Below are 17,500 nucleotides of genomic sequence, written 5' to 3'. Positions count from 1 at the left end.
TCCTTCCTTCCCTTCCTTCCTTCCTTCCTTCCATCCTTCCTTCCTTCCTTCCTTTCAATGAGTGTCCTATAAAGGGACTTCCTCTTTTCCTTTCTCCCTCCCTCGTACCTTATTTCCTCCGTCCTTCCTTCCTTTCCTTCCTCCCTCCTTCCTTCCCTTCCTTCCTTTCCTTCCTCCCTCCTTCCTTCCCTTCCTTCCTTCCTTCCTTCCTTCCATCCTTCCTTTCCTTCCTCCCTCCTTCCTTCCCTTCCTTCCTTCCTTCCTTCCATCCTTCCTTTCCTTCCTCCCTCCTTCCTTCCCTTCCTTCCTTCCTTCATTCTAATGAGTGTCCTATTAATCTAATCGCGATTAACACGTTAACGCTGACAGCCCTAAAATTATCACATTATTAGGTTAACCTTATTTTTGCAGAACCTAATAATGTAATAATTTCTCAACATTATTACATTTTATATTTGAGTTATGAAGGTTTTTATTATATTGGGAAATGATGACATGATCAGGCATGTATGGAGGAGCCTCCTGAGCCCCTCGAGGAAAACCAACCGGTCCGATTCAACCGGAAGAGCGACTGAGTTTCACCAGTTGACCTTTCTTTGTTTTTACTAAACATGACTCATGTGTGGAAGTAAATCACCCGGCGTGAAGTCGTCACATCAGCATTTTTCTCATTCTTAGAGAAACTTAAAACTTAAAACTAGACATTTCAGTTTTTCTCTCCAGGTTGAGAACAAACACTCTGCTGTTCATTTTTTAACATATTACGGCTTCCTTCCTTCCTTATGTCCTTACTTTCTCTCTCTCTCCTTCCTTCCTTCCCTCCCTTCTTTCCTCTGTCCTTCTTTCTTTCTTTCCTCCCTCCCCCCTTTCCTTCATTCCTTCTTCCCTCCCTCCTTTCCTTCCTTCTGTCCTTCCTTCCTTCTTTCCTCCCTTCTTTTCTCCTTACTTCCTTCCTCCCTTCCTTCCTTTCCTCCCTCCCTGCCTTTCTTCCTTCCTCTCTCCTTCCTTCCTTGTCCTTACTTTCTCTCTCTCTCCTTCCTTCCTTCCTTCCTTGTCCTTACTTTCTCTCTCTCTCTCCTTCCTTCCTTCCTTCCTTCACTCCCTTCTTTCCTCTGTCCTTCTTTCTTTCTTTCCTCCCTCCCTCCTTTCCTTCCTTCCTTCCTCCTTTCCTTCCTTCTTTCCTCCCTTCTTTCTTCCCTTCCTTCCTCTCTCCTTCCTTCCTTCCTTTCCTCCCTCCCTTCCTTTCTTCCTCCTTCCTTTACTTCTTTCTTCCTCCCTTCCTTTCTTGACTCGAGGACAACAGAAGGGTTAATGTGACCCCAAATATACAAAAAAGGAAATAAAAAGCATCATTTTTATATTTTTGTGCAGCTGATAAACATTTTTTTACATGTGCAAATGTACAAGTTTGACCTGTTTAAAGAAAAAAAAATCAAAAATCAGCATTTAAACATTTTTTTTTTCCCATAAGATGAATAAAATATGTATTAATGTGGAATTAACCCTCCTGTTGTCCTAGAGTCAAGGAAGGAAGGGAGGAAGAAGGAAGGAAAGGAGGGAGGGAGGAAGGAAGGAAGGAAGGGAGGAAGGGAGGAAGGAAGGAAGGAAGGGAGGAAGGAAGGAAGGAAGGAAGGAAGGAAGGGAGGAAGAAGGAAGGAAAGATGGAAGGAAGGAAGGTAAGATGGACGGGAGGAAGGATGGAGGGGAGGAAGGAAAGGAGGGAGGGAGGAGGGAGGAAGGAAAGGGAGGAAGGAAAGGAGGGAGGGAGGAAGGAAGGAAGGAAGAAAAGGAGGGAGGAAGGAAGGAAGGAAGGAAAGGAAGGAAGGTAGGGGGGAGGAAAGATGGAAGGAAGGAGGGAGGGAGTAAGGAAGGAAGAGAGAAAGGAGGGAAGGAAGGAAAGGAGGGAGGAAGGGAGGGAGGGAGGGAGAAAGGAAAAGAGGAAGGGAGGAAGGAAAGAAAGAAGAAGGGACGGAGGAAGGAAGGACAGAAGGAAGGAAAGAGGAAGGGACGGAGGAAGGAAGGACCGAAGGAAGGAAAGAGGAAGGGACGGAGGAAGGAAGGACAGAAGGAAGGTAGGAGGGAGGGAGGAACGAAGGAAAGAAGGAAGGAAGGAAGGGACCCCTTGAGGACGACAGGAAGCTTAATAAATGTGAATTAGTGTAAAGATTAATTAATTATGAGTCAGAATATGAACAAGTATGTAAAACTTCACTATGATGGAAAAAGATGCTTTTATTTTGGTAGTTGATTGATGTAGATTTATTTACGGAGCCACTAAAGACATTTTTTTAAAAATCAACAAAATAAAAGCACAACAGTGTAATTAATCTATTAAAATACCATGAGGTTGTTTGGCTGCTTTAAATGTTTAATTTAATCTTTTTTTTTTTAACACATTTTACCGACACATTCATTTCAAACTAAAAGCACTTTATGCATTTTATTTTGTAGTAGGGGTTAAGATATTTTTTTTTCTCACTTTATGACAAAATAATATATTAGTTTATTTGTTTATTTCTGGAATTAATAGGCGGCTATAATAAGTGTTTTATTTTGTTTTATTTAAATGTCTTGCTGAAGGATTTTTTGCTACACAGCTTTTAACTTCCTATCAAAAATATTATGAACTCTTATTTTGTTAAAACTTTTTTTTTATATATACCAATGATTCCAAAAATAACTCTTCGCTATTCAAAAAAAAACAACCAAAAAAAAAAAAAAGGAAAAATGTTGGATACAATCTCTATGCAAACAAGTTTTTTTTTTTTTAATCTGTACATTTTGGACAAATGAACGGAGACGCTGGGACGAGATGTGAGGATGAGCACTTTGCCCTAAAAAAAAAAAAAGAAAAAAAAAAGGGGGAATCTATTTCAAACTTCAAACATGCTTAAACCTGGGTTGCATTTCACCGATAATGGATCCAATCCAGCTTCAAAAGGAAAGGAGGGAGGAAAGAATGAAGGAAAGGAGGAAGGAAGGGAGGGAGAAGAAAGGTAGGAGGGAGGGAGGAAACAAGGAAGGAAGAGGGAGAGAGGGAGAAAGGAAAAGAGGAAGGGAGGAAGGAAGGAAGGAAGGAAAGAAGGACAGAGGAAGAAGGAAGGAAAGAAGGGAGGGAGGAAGAAGGGAATGAGGAAGGAAGGAAGGAAAGGAGGAAGGAAAGGAGGGAGAAGGAAGGAAAGGAGGAAGGAAGAAGGAAACGAGGAAGGGAGGGAGGAAGAAGGAAGGAAGGGAGGAGGGAGGGAGGGAGAAGGAAATGAGGAAGGAAGGAAGGACAGGAGGAAGGAAGGGAGGGAGAAGGGAGGAAAGGAGGAAGGAAGAGATGAAGAAGGAAGGAAAGAAGGGAGGGAGGAAACAAGCAAGGAGGAGGGAGAAAGGCAAAGAGGAAGGGAGGGAGAAGGAAGGAAGGAAAGAAGGACAGAGGAAGAAGGAAGAAAAGAAGGGAGGGAGGAAGAAGGAAGGAAGGGAGGAAGAAAGGAAGGAAAGGAAGAAGGACAGAGGAAGAAGGAAGAAAAGGAGGGAGGGAGGAAGAAGGGAGGAAGAAAGATGGAAATGAGGAAGGAAGGAAGGAGGAAGGAAGAGATGAAGAAGGAAGGAAAGAAGGGAGGGAGGAAGAAGGAAGGAAGGAAAGGAGGAAGGAAGAAGGAAATGAGGAAGGAAAGGAGGAAGGAAGGGAGGGAGACGGAAGGAAATGAGGAAGGAAGGAAGGAAGACAAGGAGGAAGGAAGGGAGGGAGAAGGAAGGAAAGGAGGGAGGAAAGAAGGAAGGAAGGAAAGAATGAAGGAAAGGAGGGAGGAAGGAAGGAAAGGAGGGAGGAAGGAAGGAAAGGAGGAAGAAAGGAAGGAAATGAGGAAGGAAGGGAGGGAGAAGGAAGGAAAGGAGGGAGAAATAAAGAGAAATAGTAATTAAATGGCATTCTGCTTCTTTAAAAAAACAAAAAACAAACCTTCATTAACATGTTAAACACCTCGGAGCTGTTTCCTGTTTCTAAAGTGCCTTAAAGCTGCTGTGAAGTTACATTTAATTCATTTATTTATTAAAACATGACACAAAAGCTCTGATGAATGAAAGGTTTTAGCACCTGAGAGGAGATTACAGTTGAGCTCAGGGCATTGAGAAAACAAAAAAAAAAGGAAGAAAAAAAAAAAAACAGGAAGTAGAAAATATGCTCATTCACGTAGTTTAACGAGTGTTATATGAGACGTTTGAGCTCACTCTATCGTGTCTGTAGTGTAACTAAGGAGCATAAATCCACCTGGCTGCACCTTTAAAGCTCATTAAATGATAAATTATGTTTTTAAAGGAATAGTACAACACAGAAAATGACTGTAAAACATTGTTTTTTCTCCCTAATTAAACAAACCAGACTCATTAATTTATACTTCTTTAAGACAGCAGATGAATATTTAACCCTATAAACTTCAGTCTGCTGTGTAGTTTAATTACTTCATTAATAAACCTGAGAATTACACTGAATTATATCCAATAATTAGCAGATAAAAGGTTCATTTTTACTTCCTGTCTCTGTGTCATTTCTCTATAAACACAAACTCTCTTTTTCTCTCCTTTTACTACTTTAACCCTTCTTACTGAGTTAGTTAAATGACATTTAAATGCTGATATTGTTTAATTTATTTAAATTACTGATATAAATACCAGATAAAGCCCCAGATGCTGGTTTAACATGCACATCTGGATTATTAGATGTTCTAAAGGTAACAAGTTTTAACTATTTTACAGTGATTTCTGCTCTTTTCTCACCAATTTATATACTTCTTTAACCCTCCTGTTGTCCTCAAGTCAAGGAAGGAAGGAAGGATGGAAGGGAGGAAGAAGGTAGGAAGAAGGTAGGAAGAAGGAAGGAAAGGAGGAAGGAAGGGATGAAGAAGGAAGGAAAGAAGGGAGGGAGGAAGGAAGGAAGGGAGGAAGAAGGTAGGAAGAAGGAAGGAAAGGAGGAAGGAAGGGATGAAGAAGGAAGGAAAGAAGGGAGGGAGGAAGGGAGGAAGAAGGAAGGAAGGGAGGAAGAAAGAAGGAAGGAGGGAAGGAAAGAAGGAGGGTGGGAGGAAGGAAGGACAGAATGAAGGAAGAAAGGGGGATGGAGGAAAGAGAGAGGAAGGAAAGAAAGAGAGAAGGAGAAATGGAGGAAAGAAGGAAGGAGGAGGGAGAAAGGAAAAGAGGAAGGGAGGAAGAAAGAAGGAAAGGGAGAAGGAAGGGAAGGAGGGAGGAAAGAATGAAGGAAAGGAGGAAGGAAGGGAGGGAGAAGGAAGGTAGGAGGGAGGGAGGAAACAAGGAAGGAGGAGGGATAAAAACCAAAGAGTTAAAACAATAAATTGAGATCTTACATCATTTTTTTTTTATCTCTGTTAAACTCACTTTATCATTTAACGAGCTGTAGAGGAGCATGTGAATAAAACCTCATATACTTTAAACACTCGGTGAAGAAGCAGATTTTCCCTCCAAAAAAAACTTACTCTCTTATAAAGTTTGTACACAATTCATAAATGTGAAATGATTTTTTTTGAAGAGTTGTAAAAAAAAAAAAAAGAAGTGATGTAAAGGAAGTAAAGGATCCCATCACCTGTGCAAAACCTGACAAGTTCACTGAGACTGAAACACTGAAGACGATCAAGAAAAATTAAATCATTGGTATCTGAGCTGGAAAATACTGATCTGCACTGAAGCTAAGAAGAAATAATAAAATAATAAAATAATAATTATATATATATAGCAGTAAAGAAGATGCATTCCTGGAAAAAATGACAATTAAAAAAAAAGCTTTAAGTTGAATTTAAAGCTTCATGCAGGAAAACAGGATGTCGACTTCAACCCTTTCAAAATAAAAGAAAAATGAAGCGGGTCACATTCAGTTTTTATAAGCAGAATCATCGGTGTGTGTGTGTGTGTGTGTGTGTGTGTATGTGTGTATGTGTGTGTGTGTGTGTGTGTGTGTGTGTGTGTGTGTGTGTGTGTTTTGAAGAGGAAGCTCTCTGAATGGATGATGTCATCTCTTCTTAGTGGCAGAACAAAACTGTAGTTAACCCTCCTGTCGTCCTCCCGGGTCAAATTGACCCCAACTCTTTTGACTGTTCCTGCTTTCCTTCCTTCCTTCGTCCCTCTTTCTTTAATTTTTCCTTCCTTCTTCCCCTCCTTCCATACTTCTTTCCTCACTTACTTCCTTCCTTCTCTCCTTACTTCCTTCCTCTTTTCCTCCCTCCCTACTCCTTTCCTTCCTTCCTCCCTTCTTTACTTCCCTCCTTCCTCCTTTCCTTCTTGCCGTCCTTCTCTCCTTACTTCCTTCCTCTTTTCCTCCCTCCCTCCTTACTCCTTTCCTTCCTCATTCCTCCCTTCCTTCCTTTAACACAAGGAAGAGAGGAAGGAAGGAAAGGACAGAGGGAAGAAGGGAGGGAGGAAGGTATGGGGGAGGAAGGAAAGTGAGAAGGAGGGAGGGAGGGAGGGAGGGAGGAAGGAAGAAAGGAAGGAAGGAAGGAAAGAAGGAACAGTCAAAACAGACGGGGTCAATTTGACCCGGGAGGACGACAGGAGGGTTAATCTCTCTCTCACACACACACACACACACACTTACTCATCGGGCCTCATGCAAGAAGCGCTCATTAAACCGACTCCAGATTAAACAGAATTAGTCGTATTCGAGTCATAATCAGATTTTCTCCACAGTTTGATTATTAATATTAATTATGACTGAACAACATTAATACTAACATCAATATAATGATATGAGACGAGATCATGATGCAGCATTAAGAGTCACTTCCTGCTGTCAAAAGATGAGTTACAGTAACATGATGTAATTTTCTAAACTTACCATGATCTGCTTTAACCCTCCTGTTGTCCTCGAGTCAAGGAAGGAAGGGAAGGAGGGAGGAATGAAGGAAGGAAGGGAGGAAGAAGGAAGGAAAGGAGGGAGGAAGGAAGGAAGGAAAGGAAGGAGGGAGGGAGGAATGAAGAAAGGGAGGAAAGGAAAGAAAAGAAGGAAGGGAGGTAGGAGAGGAAGGATAGAGGGAGGAAGGAAGGAAGGACAGAAGGAAGGAAGGAAAGAGAGAAGGAGGGAGGGAGGAAGGACAGACAGAAGGAAGGAAGGAATGAAGGAAGGGAGGAAGAAGGAAGGAAAGGAGGGAGGGAGGGAGGGAGGAAAGAAAGAGAAGGAGGAAGGAAGAAAGGAAGGAAGGAAGGAAGGAAAGAGAGAGGAAGGAAAGAAAGAGAAAAGGAGGGAGGGAGGAAGGACAGACAGAAAGAAGGAAGGAAGGAAGGAAGGAAGGAAGGAAGGAAGAAGGAAGGGGGCAGGAAAGAAAGAGAAGGAGGGAAGGAGGAAGGAAGGAAGGAAGAAAGGAAAGAAGGAAGGACGGACAGAAGGAAGGAAGGGAGGAAAGAGAGAGGGAGGAAGGACAGACAGAAGGAAGGAAGGAAGGAAGGAAAGAAGGAACAATGAAAACAGACGGGGTCAATTTGACCCAGGAGGACGACAGGAAGGTTAATCTACTCTATAATATTGTTAATATGATATTTAGTCAAATATATTGTGATATTTCATTTTATCCACATGGCTCAGCTGTATGATGAGTCATAGTTTCCTTTAAATGAGTCCTTTTAATTATAATATGAGTAAAACTTGTGGTAATAAATTAGTATGAACACAGAATTAGGTTTTAATTTATACTTTATGCTTTTATAAAACAGTCAAATTAGACATACGTTGCATAGTGGACGGGACAGAAAACAGGTGAGTGTAATAAAACTTTAATGATTTTACATTTTAAATATGACTGGAATCCATTAAAATAGACTTTAGCAGCTCAATAGAGTTTAGTAGATGTTGGGGAAAGTTTATAAAGTCCATTATCATCTCCTTTATAACACTGTTTCATCCTCTTTATCACCTCTAATATAAACCATGGGAGTTCTGCTTTAACGAGACTTCTTCATTTCCGATCATTCCTTCTTTATTTAATCGTCTTTCTTCATCATATCGTTAGCGTTAGCAGCTCTTTGTGCAAAATTCAACCAATTTAAAAATCATCCAATCTCAACAAATTCACGATGATTTTACGTCAAGTTAGTCGAGCAAAAAAAAACCTCAGAGAAAAAAAGAGCTAAAAAAAAAAAAAGTTGCAGAGTTCTTGCATGAGACCCGATGTTCTCAACTGTGCAGCCTCATTGAAACCCAGCATGTGTAATGTGATGTATGAGATGAGATGAGAGCATAGTACCAAGAGATGAAATGAGATGATGTCACTACTTTTCATCCCTGCGGTGTGTTTAAAAGAAAACAGAACAAAGCTAAGCGGCTAATATCGTTAGCACCTGATCATATTATAATGCATCACCTCTGAATCCAACCTCAGCTCCAATTTCTCTCTCTTTTTTCAATCATTTCGCTCGTGTTGAAACATAATAAATACATCCAAATGAGACACATGTTGATAAAGAGCGTCCTGTGTGTGTGTGTGTGTGTGTGTGTGTGTGTGTGTGTGTGTGTGTGTGTGTTTAGGGGGGGAAACATTCATCGAGGTGCGTCCCGAGCTGACGGGGGAAGAGCCAGCGAGGAAGCCTGGAAGGCAGAGCGAGAAGAAGAAGAAGAAGAAGAAGAAGAAACAACGTTGGTTTAGTTTTGAATAGTTTGGTTGTATTTGGTCGTGTTTGTCGTTTTCCTTGTTTTTTTTTTTTTTTAGTGTTTGGCTTCTTGGATTAAAGCAGCTTTGGTGAGCACGAAACGCAACAAACATACAATGGTTCCTCCACTGAAAACCAAATATTTTAATCAGTTTATATCCTTCCAAAAAAAAAAAAAATCCGACAACAACAAAAACAAAAAAAACAAAAAAAAAAAGAGTTAGGATATTCCCTCCCAGAGTGGGAATGTTTCTCCGGCAGCTACTCGTCCTCTCCGGTTAGCTGCTACGTTAGCATCGTCCCGCTAATACCACAGCTTCTCCTCCGTTTTTTTTTTTTGGCGGGTCTCTCTTTTTTTTTTTTTAAGTTTGAACTTCGAGTGTGTGTGGCCGGTCTGCGTGTGAGTTTAGATGGTGTGTGTGATGTAGAAGACGAACTCCATGTCCATGGCAGTCTGCGGCACGCTGGCGCTTCCTCCGTGGATGACGGGGATCAGAGCGCTGTCCAGCTCGTTCATGTAGCGCTGAGGGAGGAGACGGCCTCCGGAGCCGGCCTGGTACTCCACCTGAGAGACACACACACACACACACACACACACACACACACACACACACACACCAATATATGTCTTTAATCACAGCAGCATGTTTATACAGTAGCATGTTCATTAAGGTTAATATAGTTCAAAGTGCTTCACAGTAGATTGACAAGCTGATAATAAAACAGACTTAGCAACAAAGATTCCGGAATGCATGGTCGTTGCTAACGAAGTGTTCAGAGCAGGTTGAAGCCCCCATGGAAACACCTTAGCAACCGCCTTAGCAACAAAGATTCCGGAATGGATGGACATTGCTAACAAAGTGTTCAGAGCAGGTTGAAGCCCCCATGGAAAACACCTTAGCAACCACCTTAGCAACCATCTTAGCTAAGTAACGAACTAATAAACTAAGTAAGTAACAAAGTAATGAACTAACTAAATATGTAACTATCGTACTAAGTAAAGAAATAACTGAGTAAGTATCGAACTAAGTAAGTAACGAACTAGCAAACTAAGTTGGTCATTTACGAACTCTGCTCTGATTGGTCGGCTTCAGGAAGTTTCTACGTTCACTATTATAACTCTAGTAGCAGGATTTCACTTCTTTTTCTCCTTCTTTACTCCAAAATGTTCAACTTCTCAAATCACATCCGTACATGTTGGAGCTGAATCACATCTGAGGTATGAGAGTGGAAACGCCTTAGCAACCGCCTTAGCAACCGCCTTAGCTAAGTAACAAACTAATAAACTAAGTAACAAAGTAATGAACTATCAAACTAAGTAAGTGAGTAACTAAGTAACAAACTAACTAAAAAAGTAAGTATATAAATATAAATAACACAAAAAGCACTATATAGATCCCCTATAAATGACAGCGTGATCTTTACCATGTCGGCCTGTGTGGAGACACGCAGTGAGAGGGAGTTGATGCCGCTGCAGGTGAGCACGGCGAGGTGAGGCGTCAGAGCGCTGCAGGCTGCCAGAGCGATCTCCTTCTGAAACACCAGGCAGGACTGAAGCACCGACGCCAAGCTGCAGTCTGGACTCTTCGGCTGGTAAAACACCTGCAGGGACATTCAGGTTAGGTCACATTGTCTTTATCTATGCTGCTGAATGTCTGTGTTGTGTTACTGCTGTGCTCATATGATGCTGTTCTTCAGTCAATCATAGTTTGCTCTGCTTTTATTGTGTTCTGCTGCTGTCTGTCTGTGTTTTATATTTAATGTAAGTGACGCGTGCATGGTGTGGTGCATCTGTTTCAGCTTTGTTGAGGCTTTTGTTCAACATCATAGTCAGAGCTGTCAACTCTGCAGAAAACCTTGTAACGAGATTTGAGGGGGGCTTTCATGCTCACAACCCTACGTCAAAGACATTTTAATTTAATTTGTACTTTAAGGAAAGAAACATGGAAGCATTTGAAATGTGGTTGGAACAGTAAAATAAGAGGGGTATCTGGGGGTCCTTTAACAGATATGATGTCATTTCCTCTATTTTGGAGCCTTTTAACAGCTGTTCTGACACTTTGATCTCACTAAATGATATACATATATATATATATATATATATATATAGATGCTACTACTGCTGCACTTTACTACTTATACATACATATATGTATTCATCTGTAATATATACATACATTATTTTAATGTATGCTGCTGCAATGGGAATAAAGTTTTGTTGTGTTTTATGTGCAATGACAAGAATCTCTCCATCCATCCATCCATCTATCCATCTATCCATCCATCTATCTATCTACCTACCTACCTCTCCATCAATCTACCTACCTACCTACCTCTCCATCTATCTACCACTCTATCTATCCATCTACCTCTCCATCTACCTCTCTCTCTATCTCTCTCTCTATCTATCTACCTACCTACCTACCTACCTCTCCATCTACCTACCTACCTACCTACCTCTCCATCCATCCATCCACTCACCTACCCACCTATCTATCTATCTATCCATCCATCTATCCATCTACCTACCTCTCTCTCTAAATGCATCCCAGAAGTATTACAGATGAACTGAGCTATATATTCTCACCAGATGTTCTAAATAAGGTTTCCATTAGTGTATCTGCAGCACATTGAGGCAGTGAAGTGGTTGTAAATCATTTTTTTATTATCATCACTATATCACCATTATTTCTCACCTCAGTGCATTGAATGGTGCGTCCGTCCACCTCAAACTCTGCGTCCTGCTGCATCCTCACACTGCGGACTCCATCCAGAGGTTTCCCGTCCACCGCGCTGCTTCGACTGCAGAGACAATAAATCACATTACAGATTACAGACGCGACTAATGAGGGAAACTACGCGGCTCATAAAATATAATCAACTTTAAAGCAACACAAACAAGGAATCCATTCATTTCATCCGGAGCTCAGAGACGAAGGGGAACTCCAGCATGTTTCTGTCTTTAAACGTCTGATGAGTGAACTTTTTAACCTTCTAGTAACTATTAACAACCAATCTGCTGCTTCCCCACAAACTAAATCACTCAGTCAGTCATTTCTCAGTATCAGCCATAGCTCTCTGACTTTAAAAGTGATGCATTCAAGTTTGTTTTATTCCAACAAATGTCCAAAACATTTACTTTACTATGAAATCTTCACATTTGAGAAGCTGGAAACAGAATATTTAGCTTTTCTGTAGGAAAATAAAATGATTAATTGACAGTTAAAATCGTTGCTGATTAGTTTGTGTCCATCTGACTGTGTGTGTGTGTGTGTCAATCTGACTATGTGTGTGTGTGTGTGTGTGTCAATCTGACTATGTGTGTGTGTGTGTGTGTCAATCTGACTATGTGTGTGTGTGTGTGTGTCAATCTGACTGTGTGTGTGTGTCCATCTGACTGTGTGTGTGTCTCTCAATCTGACTGTGTGTGTGTCTCAATCTGACTGTGTGTGTGTGTCAATCTGACTGTGTGTGTGTGTGTCTCAATCTGACTGTGTGTGTGTGTGTCTCAATCTGACTGTGTGTGTGTGTCAATCTGACTGTGTGTGTGTGTCTCAATCTGACTGTGTGTGTGTCTCAATCTGACTGTGTGTGTGTGTCTCAATCTGACTGTGTGTGTGTGTGTCTCAATCTGACTGTGTGTGTGTCTCAATCTGACTGTGTGTGTGTGTCTCAATCTGACTGTGTGTGTGTGTGTCTCAATCTGACTGTGTGTGTGTGTCTCAATCTGACTCTGTGTGTGTGTCTCAATCTGACTGTGTGTGTGTCAATCTGACTGTGTGTGTGTCAATCTGACTGTGTGTGTGTCAATCTGACTGTGTGTGTGTGTCAATCTGACTGTGTGTGTGTCCATCTGACTGTGTGTGTGTCAATCTGACTGTGTGTGTGTCTCAATCTGACTGTGTGTGTGTGTCAATCTGACTCTGTGTGTGTCCATCTGACTGTGTGTGTGTGTGTGTGTGTGTGTGTCTCAATCTGACTCTGTGTGTGTGTCAATCTGACTGTGTGTGTGTGTGTATGTCTCAATCTGACTGTGTGTGTGTGTGTGTCTCAATCTGACTGTGTGTGTGTGTGTCCATCTGACTGTGTGTGTGTCAATCTGACTGTGTGTGTGTGTGTGTGTGTGTGCTCAATCTGACTGTGTGTGTGTGTGTCTCAATCTGACTCTGTGTGTGTGTCCATCTGACTGTGTGTGTGTGTGTGTCCATCTATCTGAATGTGTGTGTGTGTGTGTGTGTGTGTGTCCATCTATCTGAATGTGTGTGTGTGTTGCCGTCACCCCGTGTTTACAGGTGAGCTCCAGTTTGTCTGTGTGTGTGTTTGTGTGTGTGTGTCCTTCTGACTGTGTGTGTCCATCTGACTGTGTGTGTGTGTGTGTGTGTCCATCTATCAGACTGTGTGTGTGTGTCCATCTGTCTGTGTGTGTGTGTCCATCTATCTGAATGTGTGTGTGTGTGTGTCTATCTGACTGTGTGTGTGTGTGTGTGTGTGTTGCCGTTACCCCGTGTTGACAGGTGAGCTCCAGTCGACCCAGCGTACAGTGACGTTCTCTCTCACTTCTCCTCCGTCGTTCCTGCCGCAGGGAATGTTGAAGTCTGTCTGCTCCCTCAGCGCAGCGCGGAGCGACTCCATCGTCTCCGGAGGGATTTGAACCATCAACCCGTCTGACACACACACGCACACGCACACGCGCACACACACACACACACACACACACACACACACACACACACACACACACACACACACACACACACACACACACACACACACACACACACACACGAAAACAAATCCCCGTTAGACATCAAGCAAACATTTAAGATCTACAGTCCTCCTGAAGCTGAAGCTGACTTCACACTGAAAACACATTTGAAGGGTAATTTTTAAATTAATCAATTACTTCTTCCTCCCTTCCTTCCTCCCTCCTTCCTTCCTCCCTCCTTCATGGGTCCTTCCTCCCTTCCTTCATCTGTCTTTCCTCCCTTCCTTCATCGGTCCTTCCTTCCTTCCTTCCTTCATCTGTCTTTCCTCCCTCCTTCATCGGTCTTTCCTCCCTTCATCTGTCGTTCCTTCATTGGTCTTTCCTCCCTCCTTCATCGGTCCTTCCTCCCTTCCTTCATCTGTCTTTCCTCCCTCCTTCATCGGTCCTTCCTCCCTTCCTTCATCTGTCTTTCCTCCCTCCTTCATCGGTCCTTCCTCCCTTCCTTCTTTCATCGGTCCTTCCTTCCTTCCTTCATCTGTCCTTCCTCCCTTCCTTCCACCCTTCATCTGTCTTTCCTTCCTTCCCTCATCTATCCTTCCTCCCTCCCTTCCATCTGTCCTTCCTCCCTTTCTTCCTTCATCGGTCCTTCCTCCCTTCCTTCCACCCTTCATCTGTCTTTCCTTCCTTCCCTCATCTGTCCTCCCTTCCTTCCTTCCTTCCTTCCATCTGTCCTCAAACTCTAATTAATCCTTAACGAAGCTTTCAAAGTTTATTCTTTAGTTCCATAAAACACGAGAAAATGATTTCAGTGAATTAAATCAAGTGTGAAGAATTCAATGTTGATTTTTTTTGAACACTTTAAAGAAATATGGGTCAAACAGCTTCTACAAAAATGTTAATATACCTTCAACTATACTGGACTTGGCAATGAACCCTGACGAGGCTTTGAGCGCTCCGTTGAACACCACGAAGCTGGCTCCAGTCACTGTAACAAAGAACACACAAGTTAAATATTCACATTAAAAGGACCATTACGTCATTTATGATGATGTAATGTCAGTGATGTCATTTAACTCATGGTCTCACCTGTGCGTGTCTTTCCCGGCTTGCTGTTGGCCTGCGTCTGATAGTTTCCGTCTTCGTTCTGGAAACACACCAGATGAGAGTCCGCCTCGCTGCTGAACCTCGCTCCGATGCTGATCACGTGCTCGTTGGAGGAGTTCACAACCTTCTGCATCTGGAACACACAAACACACAAAGACACACACACACACACACACACACACACACACACACACACACACACACACACACATACACACACACACACACACACACACACACACACACACACACACACACACACACACACAGAAACACACAAACACACACAAAGACACAGTTTACTCATCAGAAACTAAACTTGAACTTTTCTTTCTCTTTCCTCTTTTTTCTTCATTTCTTCCTTTTCCTTTCTTTCTTTCTTTTACTTTCTCTCCTCCTTTTTCTTTAGTTTCTTTCTCTTTCCTCCTTTTCCTTTCTCTTTCCTCATTTTTCTTTCTTTCTTTTCTTTCTCTTTCATTCTTTTTCTTTCACTTTCCTCCTTTTTCTTTCTTTTCTTTCCATTATGAATAAAAATCAGCTTTCCTACAGGTTAAAGTACTTTCCTCCTTTTTCTTTCTGTCTATCTTAAATTTAGTTGTACTTGTGACAATGACAACAAAATATCCATCCATCTATATTTCTTGTTACTTCACAGTTGCATTAAGCTGTTACAAAGATCTCCACACAGCTGGTTGCTTCATATTTGCAACAGACTTCCTGTTACAACTTTGACGACTACGTCTGTGACTCAACTTTAGACAAATCCTGCAGAGATCCACACAAGTCCTAACCCTAACCCAACAAGTCCTAACCCTAACCCAACAAGTCCTAACCCTAACCCAACAAGTCTTAACCCAACAAGTCCTAACCCTAACCCAACAAGTCCTAACCCTAACCCAACAAGTCCTAACCCTAACCCAACAAGTCCTAACCCTAACGCAACAGTTTTCTAAAGCAGCAGTATGAAAGCTTCCCAAACTACCTCTTCATCCCTGTTTTAATGCTCTCTTACCTCGTTGAAGCTACATTTGGGAATATCGATGTAGCTGTGTCCCATCTCCATGTGGATCCTCAGACCTTCCACCACTGACAGACTGTACTGGTAGTTCCTCAGATCCTGCAAAAAAAAAAAAAAAAAAGAGTATCATTAAAATCATTTACAGGCCCGATAACGAGCGTCTGCTGTCATCACTGTTGCTATTTCACTCATGTTGGATTTAAATTCCTTCCTCCATCCCCCTTTCTTCCTCCCTTCTGTCCGTCCTTCCTTCCTTCCTCCCCTACTCCCCCCTTTCTTCCTTCCTTCTGTCCTTCTTTCCTTCCTTCCCTCCCTCCATCCCCCTTTCTTCCTTCCTTCTTACCTCTGTCCTTCTTCCCTCCCTTCCTCTTTTCTTTTCCTTTCTCCCTCCCTCCCTCCCCCTTCCTTCTTTCCTCCCTCCCACCTTCCTTCCTTCTTTCCTCCTTCCTTCTTTCCTTCCTCCATCCCCATTTCTTCCTTCCTTCTGTCCTTCCTTCCTCCCTCCTTCTCTTTCTTTCCTCCACCCTAACTTCCTCCCTTCCTTCTGTCCTCTATCCTTCTTCCCTCCCTCCCCCTTCCTTCTTTCCTCCCTCCCACCTTCCTTCCTTCCTCCATCCTTCCTTCCTTCCTTCCCTCCCTCCCTCCCCCCTTTCCTTCCTTCCTTCTGTCCTTCTTTCCTTCCCTCCTTACTTTCTTCCTCCCTCCTTCTCTTTCTTTCCTCCACCTTACCTTCCTCACTTCCTTCTTTCCTCTATCCTTCTTCTCTCCCTCCCCCTTCCTTCTTTCATCCCTCCCACCTTCCTTCCTCCCCCTTTCCTTCCTTCTGTCCTACCTTCCTTCCTTCCTTCCTCCCTCCCTCCTTCTCTTTCTTTCCTCCCCCTAACTTCCTCCCTCCCTTCCTCTTTTCCTTTCTCCCTCCCTCCCCCTTCCTTCTTTCCTCAGTATGTAAAGGGTTAAATTAACTTTTAATTAGACTAAACCAAAAACAGTATTCAGTGCATCTGGGAAATAACCTCATTATAGAGAATAATTAACAGCCGACAGCCGCTTAATTACAATACTGTTCAAATGCTGCGTCAGTCAGAGCTCCACTTCTACACTTTAATACTTTTCTAATTATCTAAATGATGCTTATTATTATTATTATTATACTTACAGCCAGTAAATTCATGATGGTGTGTCCCGTCTCTCGATACACAGACTCCCGAAAACGGATACTAACCACCGGAGTGGGATACACTGAAAAAAAGAGAAAATTCAGTTTATCAGTATAATATAATACTTATCTGATTTTATCTGCACACTATAAAAGTCTAACTTAGTTTTAAAGGCATAACCCATCAAATTAAAGTATCATTAAATTATTTTTGTTGCATTAAGAGATAAGCAATTCAGGAAAATAGCATTTATTCTTAAATAATGATGGACTTTCTTTCCATTTTCACTTTTAATTTTTATTCATCTGCCAGCTAGGGTTCACAAACTGTGTTTCAAGATTTCTGTGTTCAGGATTTAGTGATTAGCATAAACCCGCCCCTGCTGCTGTAGAGGTAGAAATACATTCAGCACACACTACTACTACTACAGTCTACAGTTAGCCAGTTAGCCAGTTAGCCGCCGAGCTAGCAGCCGAGTTAGCAGCTAAGTTAGCCGCCGAGCTAGCAGCTGAGTTAGCAGCAGAAACACAAACACAAACACAAACACACACACACACACACACACACACACACACACAAACTCTCACCACTGTATTCAGCTCCGAGCCGCAGCAGCAGCCGGAGAGGAAACACTTTGGCCCAGGGAACCTCCAGCTTCTGGATGAGCAGGCCGAACAGGAAGTGATGCGAGGGGAGCGTGAGGCCGTCCAGAGGCTGACAGCTGGGAGAGAAGAACAGCACACCGGCGTGATCCTTGCTGCCCAGGAAACTGCTGGTGAACGTCACGTTGTCCAGCTCCTCCAGAACTTCCCTAAAGACAGAAGATAAAGAAAGAGAGTCTGTGGTATTTGCTTTTTTCATAGGATGCAAAAAACTGTGATAAATAAG

General features: G+C 42.4%; 1 protein-coding gene across 1 annotated transcript in view; it reads right to left on the bottom strand.

Annotated features, from left to right (window-relative positions):
• Positions 1–8,206: 8,206 nt before the first annotated feature.
• Positions 8,207–17,500, bottom strand: part of zfyve16 (zinc finger, FYVE domain containing 16) — an 18,817-nt gene continuing 9,523 nt past the window's right edge. Inside the window, exons 6-14 of the mRNA XM_053339537.1 lie at positions 17,200–17,423; positions 16,612–16,694; positions 15,450–15,554; positions 14,420–14,570; positions 14,238–14,318; positions 13,130–13,292; positions 11,325–11,430; positions 10,054–10,230; positions 8,207–9,193 (exon numbers count right to left, since the gene is read on the bottom strand). Coding sequence (XP_053195512.1) covers positions 9,035–9,193; positions 10,054–10,230; positions 11,325–11,430; positions 13,130–13,292; positions 14,238–14,318; positions 14,420–14,570; positions 15,450–15,554; positions 16,612–16,694; positions 17,200–17,423 — 1,249 coding nt within the window. The 3' untranslated portion in view covers positions 8,207–9,034. The remainder of the gene's footprint in view (positions 9,194–10,053; positions 10,231–11,324; positions 11,431–13,129; positions 13,293–14,237; positions 14,319–14,419; positions 14,571–15,449; positions 15,555–16,611; positions 16,695–17,199; positions 17,424–17,500) is intronic.

The sequence above is a fragment of the Scomber japonicus genome, chromosome 19 (assembly GCF_027409825.1).
Source record: "Scomber japonicus isolate fScoJap1 chromosome 19, fScoJap1.pri, whole genome shotgun sequence".
NCBI lineage: Eukaryota > Metazoa > Chordata > Actinopteri > Scombriformes > Scombridae > Scomber > Scomber japonicus.
The sequence above is the reverse complement of the archived record's forward strand: the minus strand, read 5'-3'. Positions and strand labels throughout refer to the sequence as shown.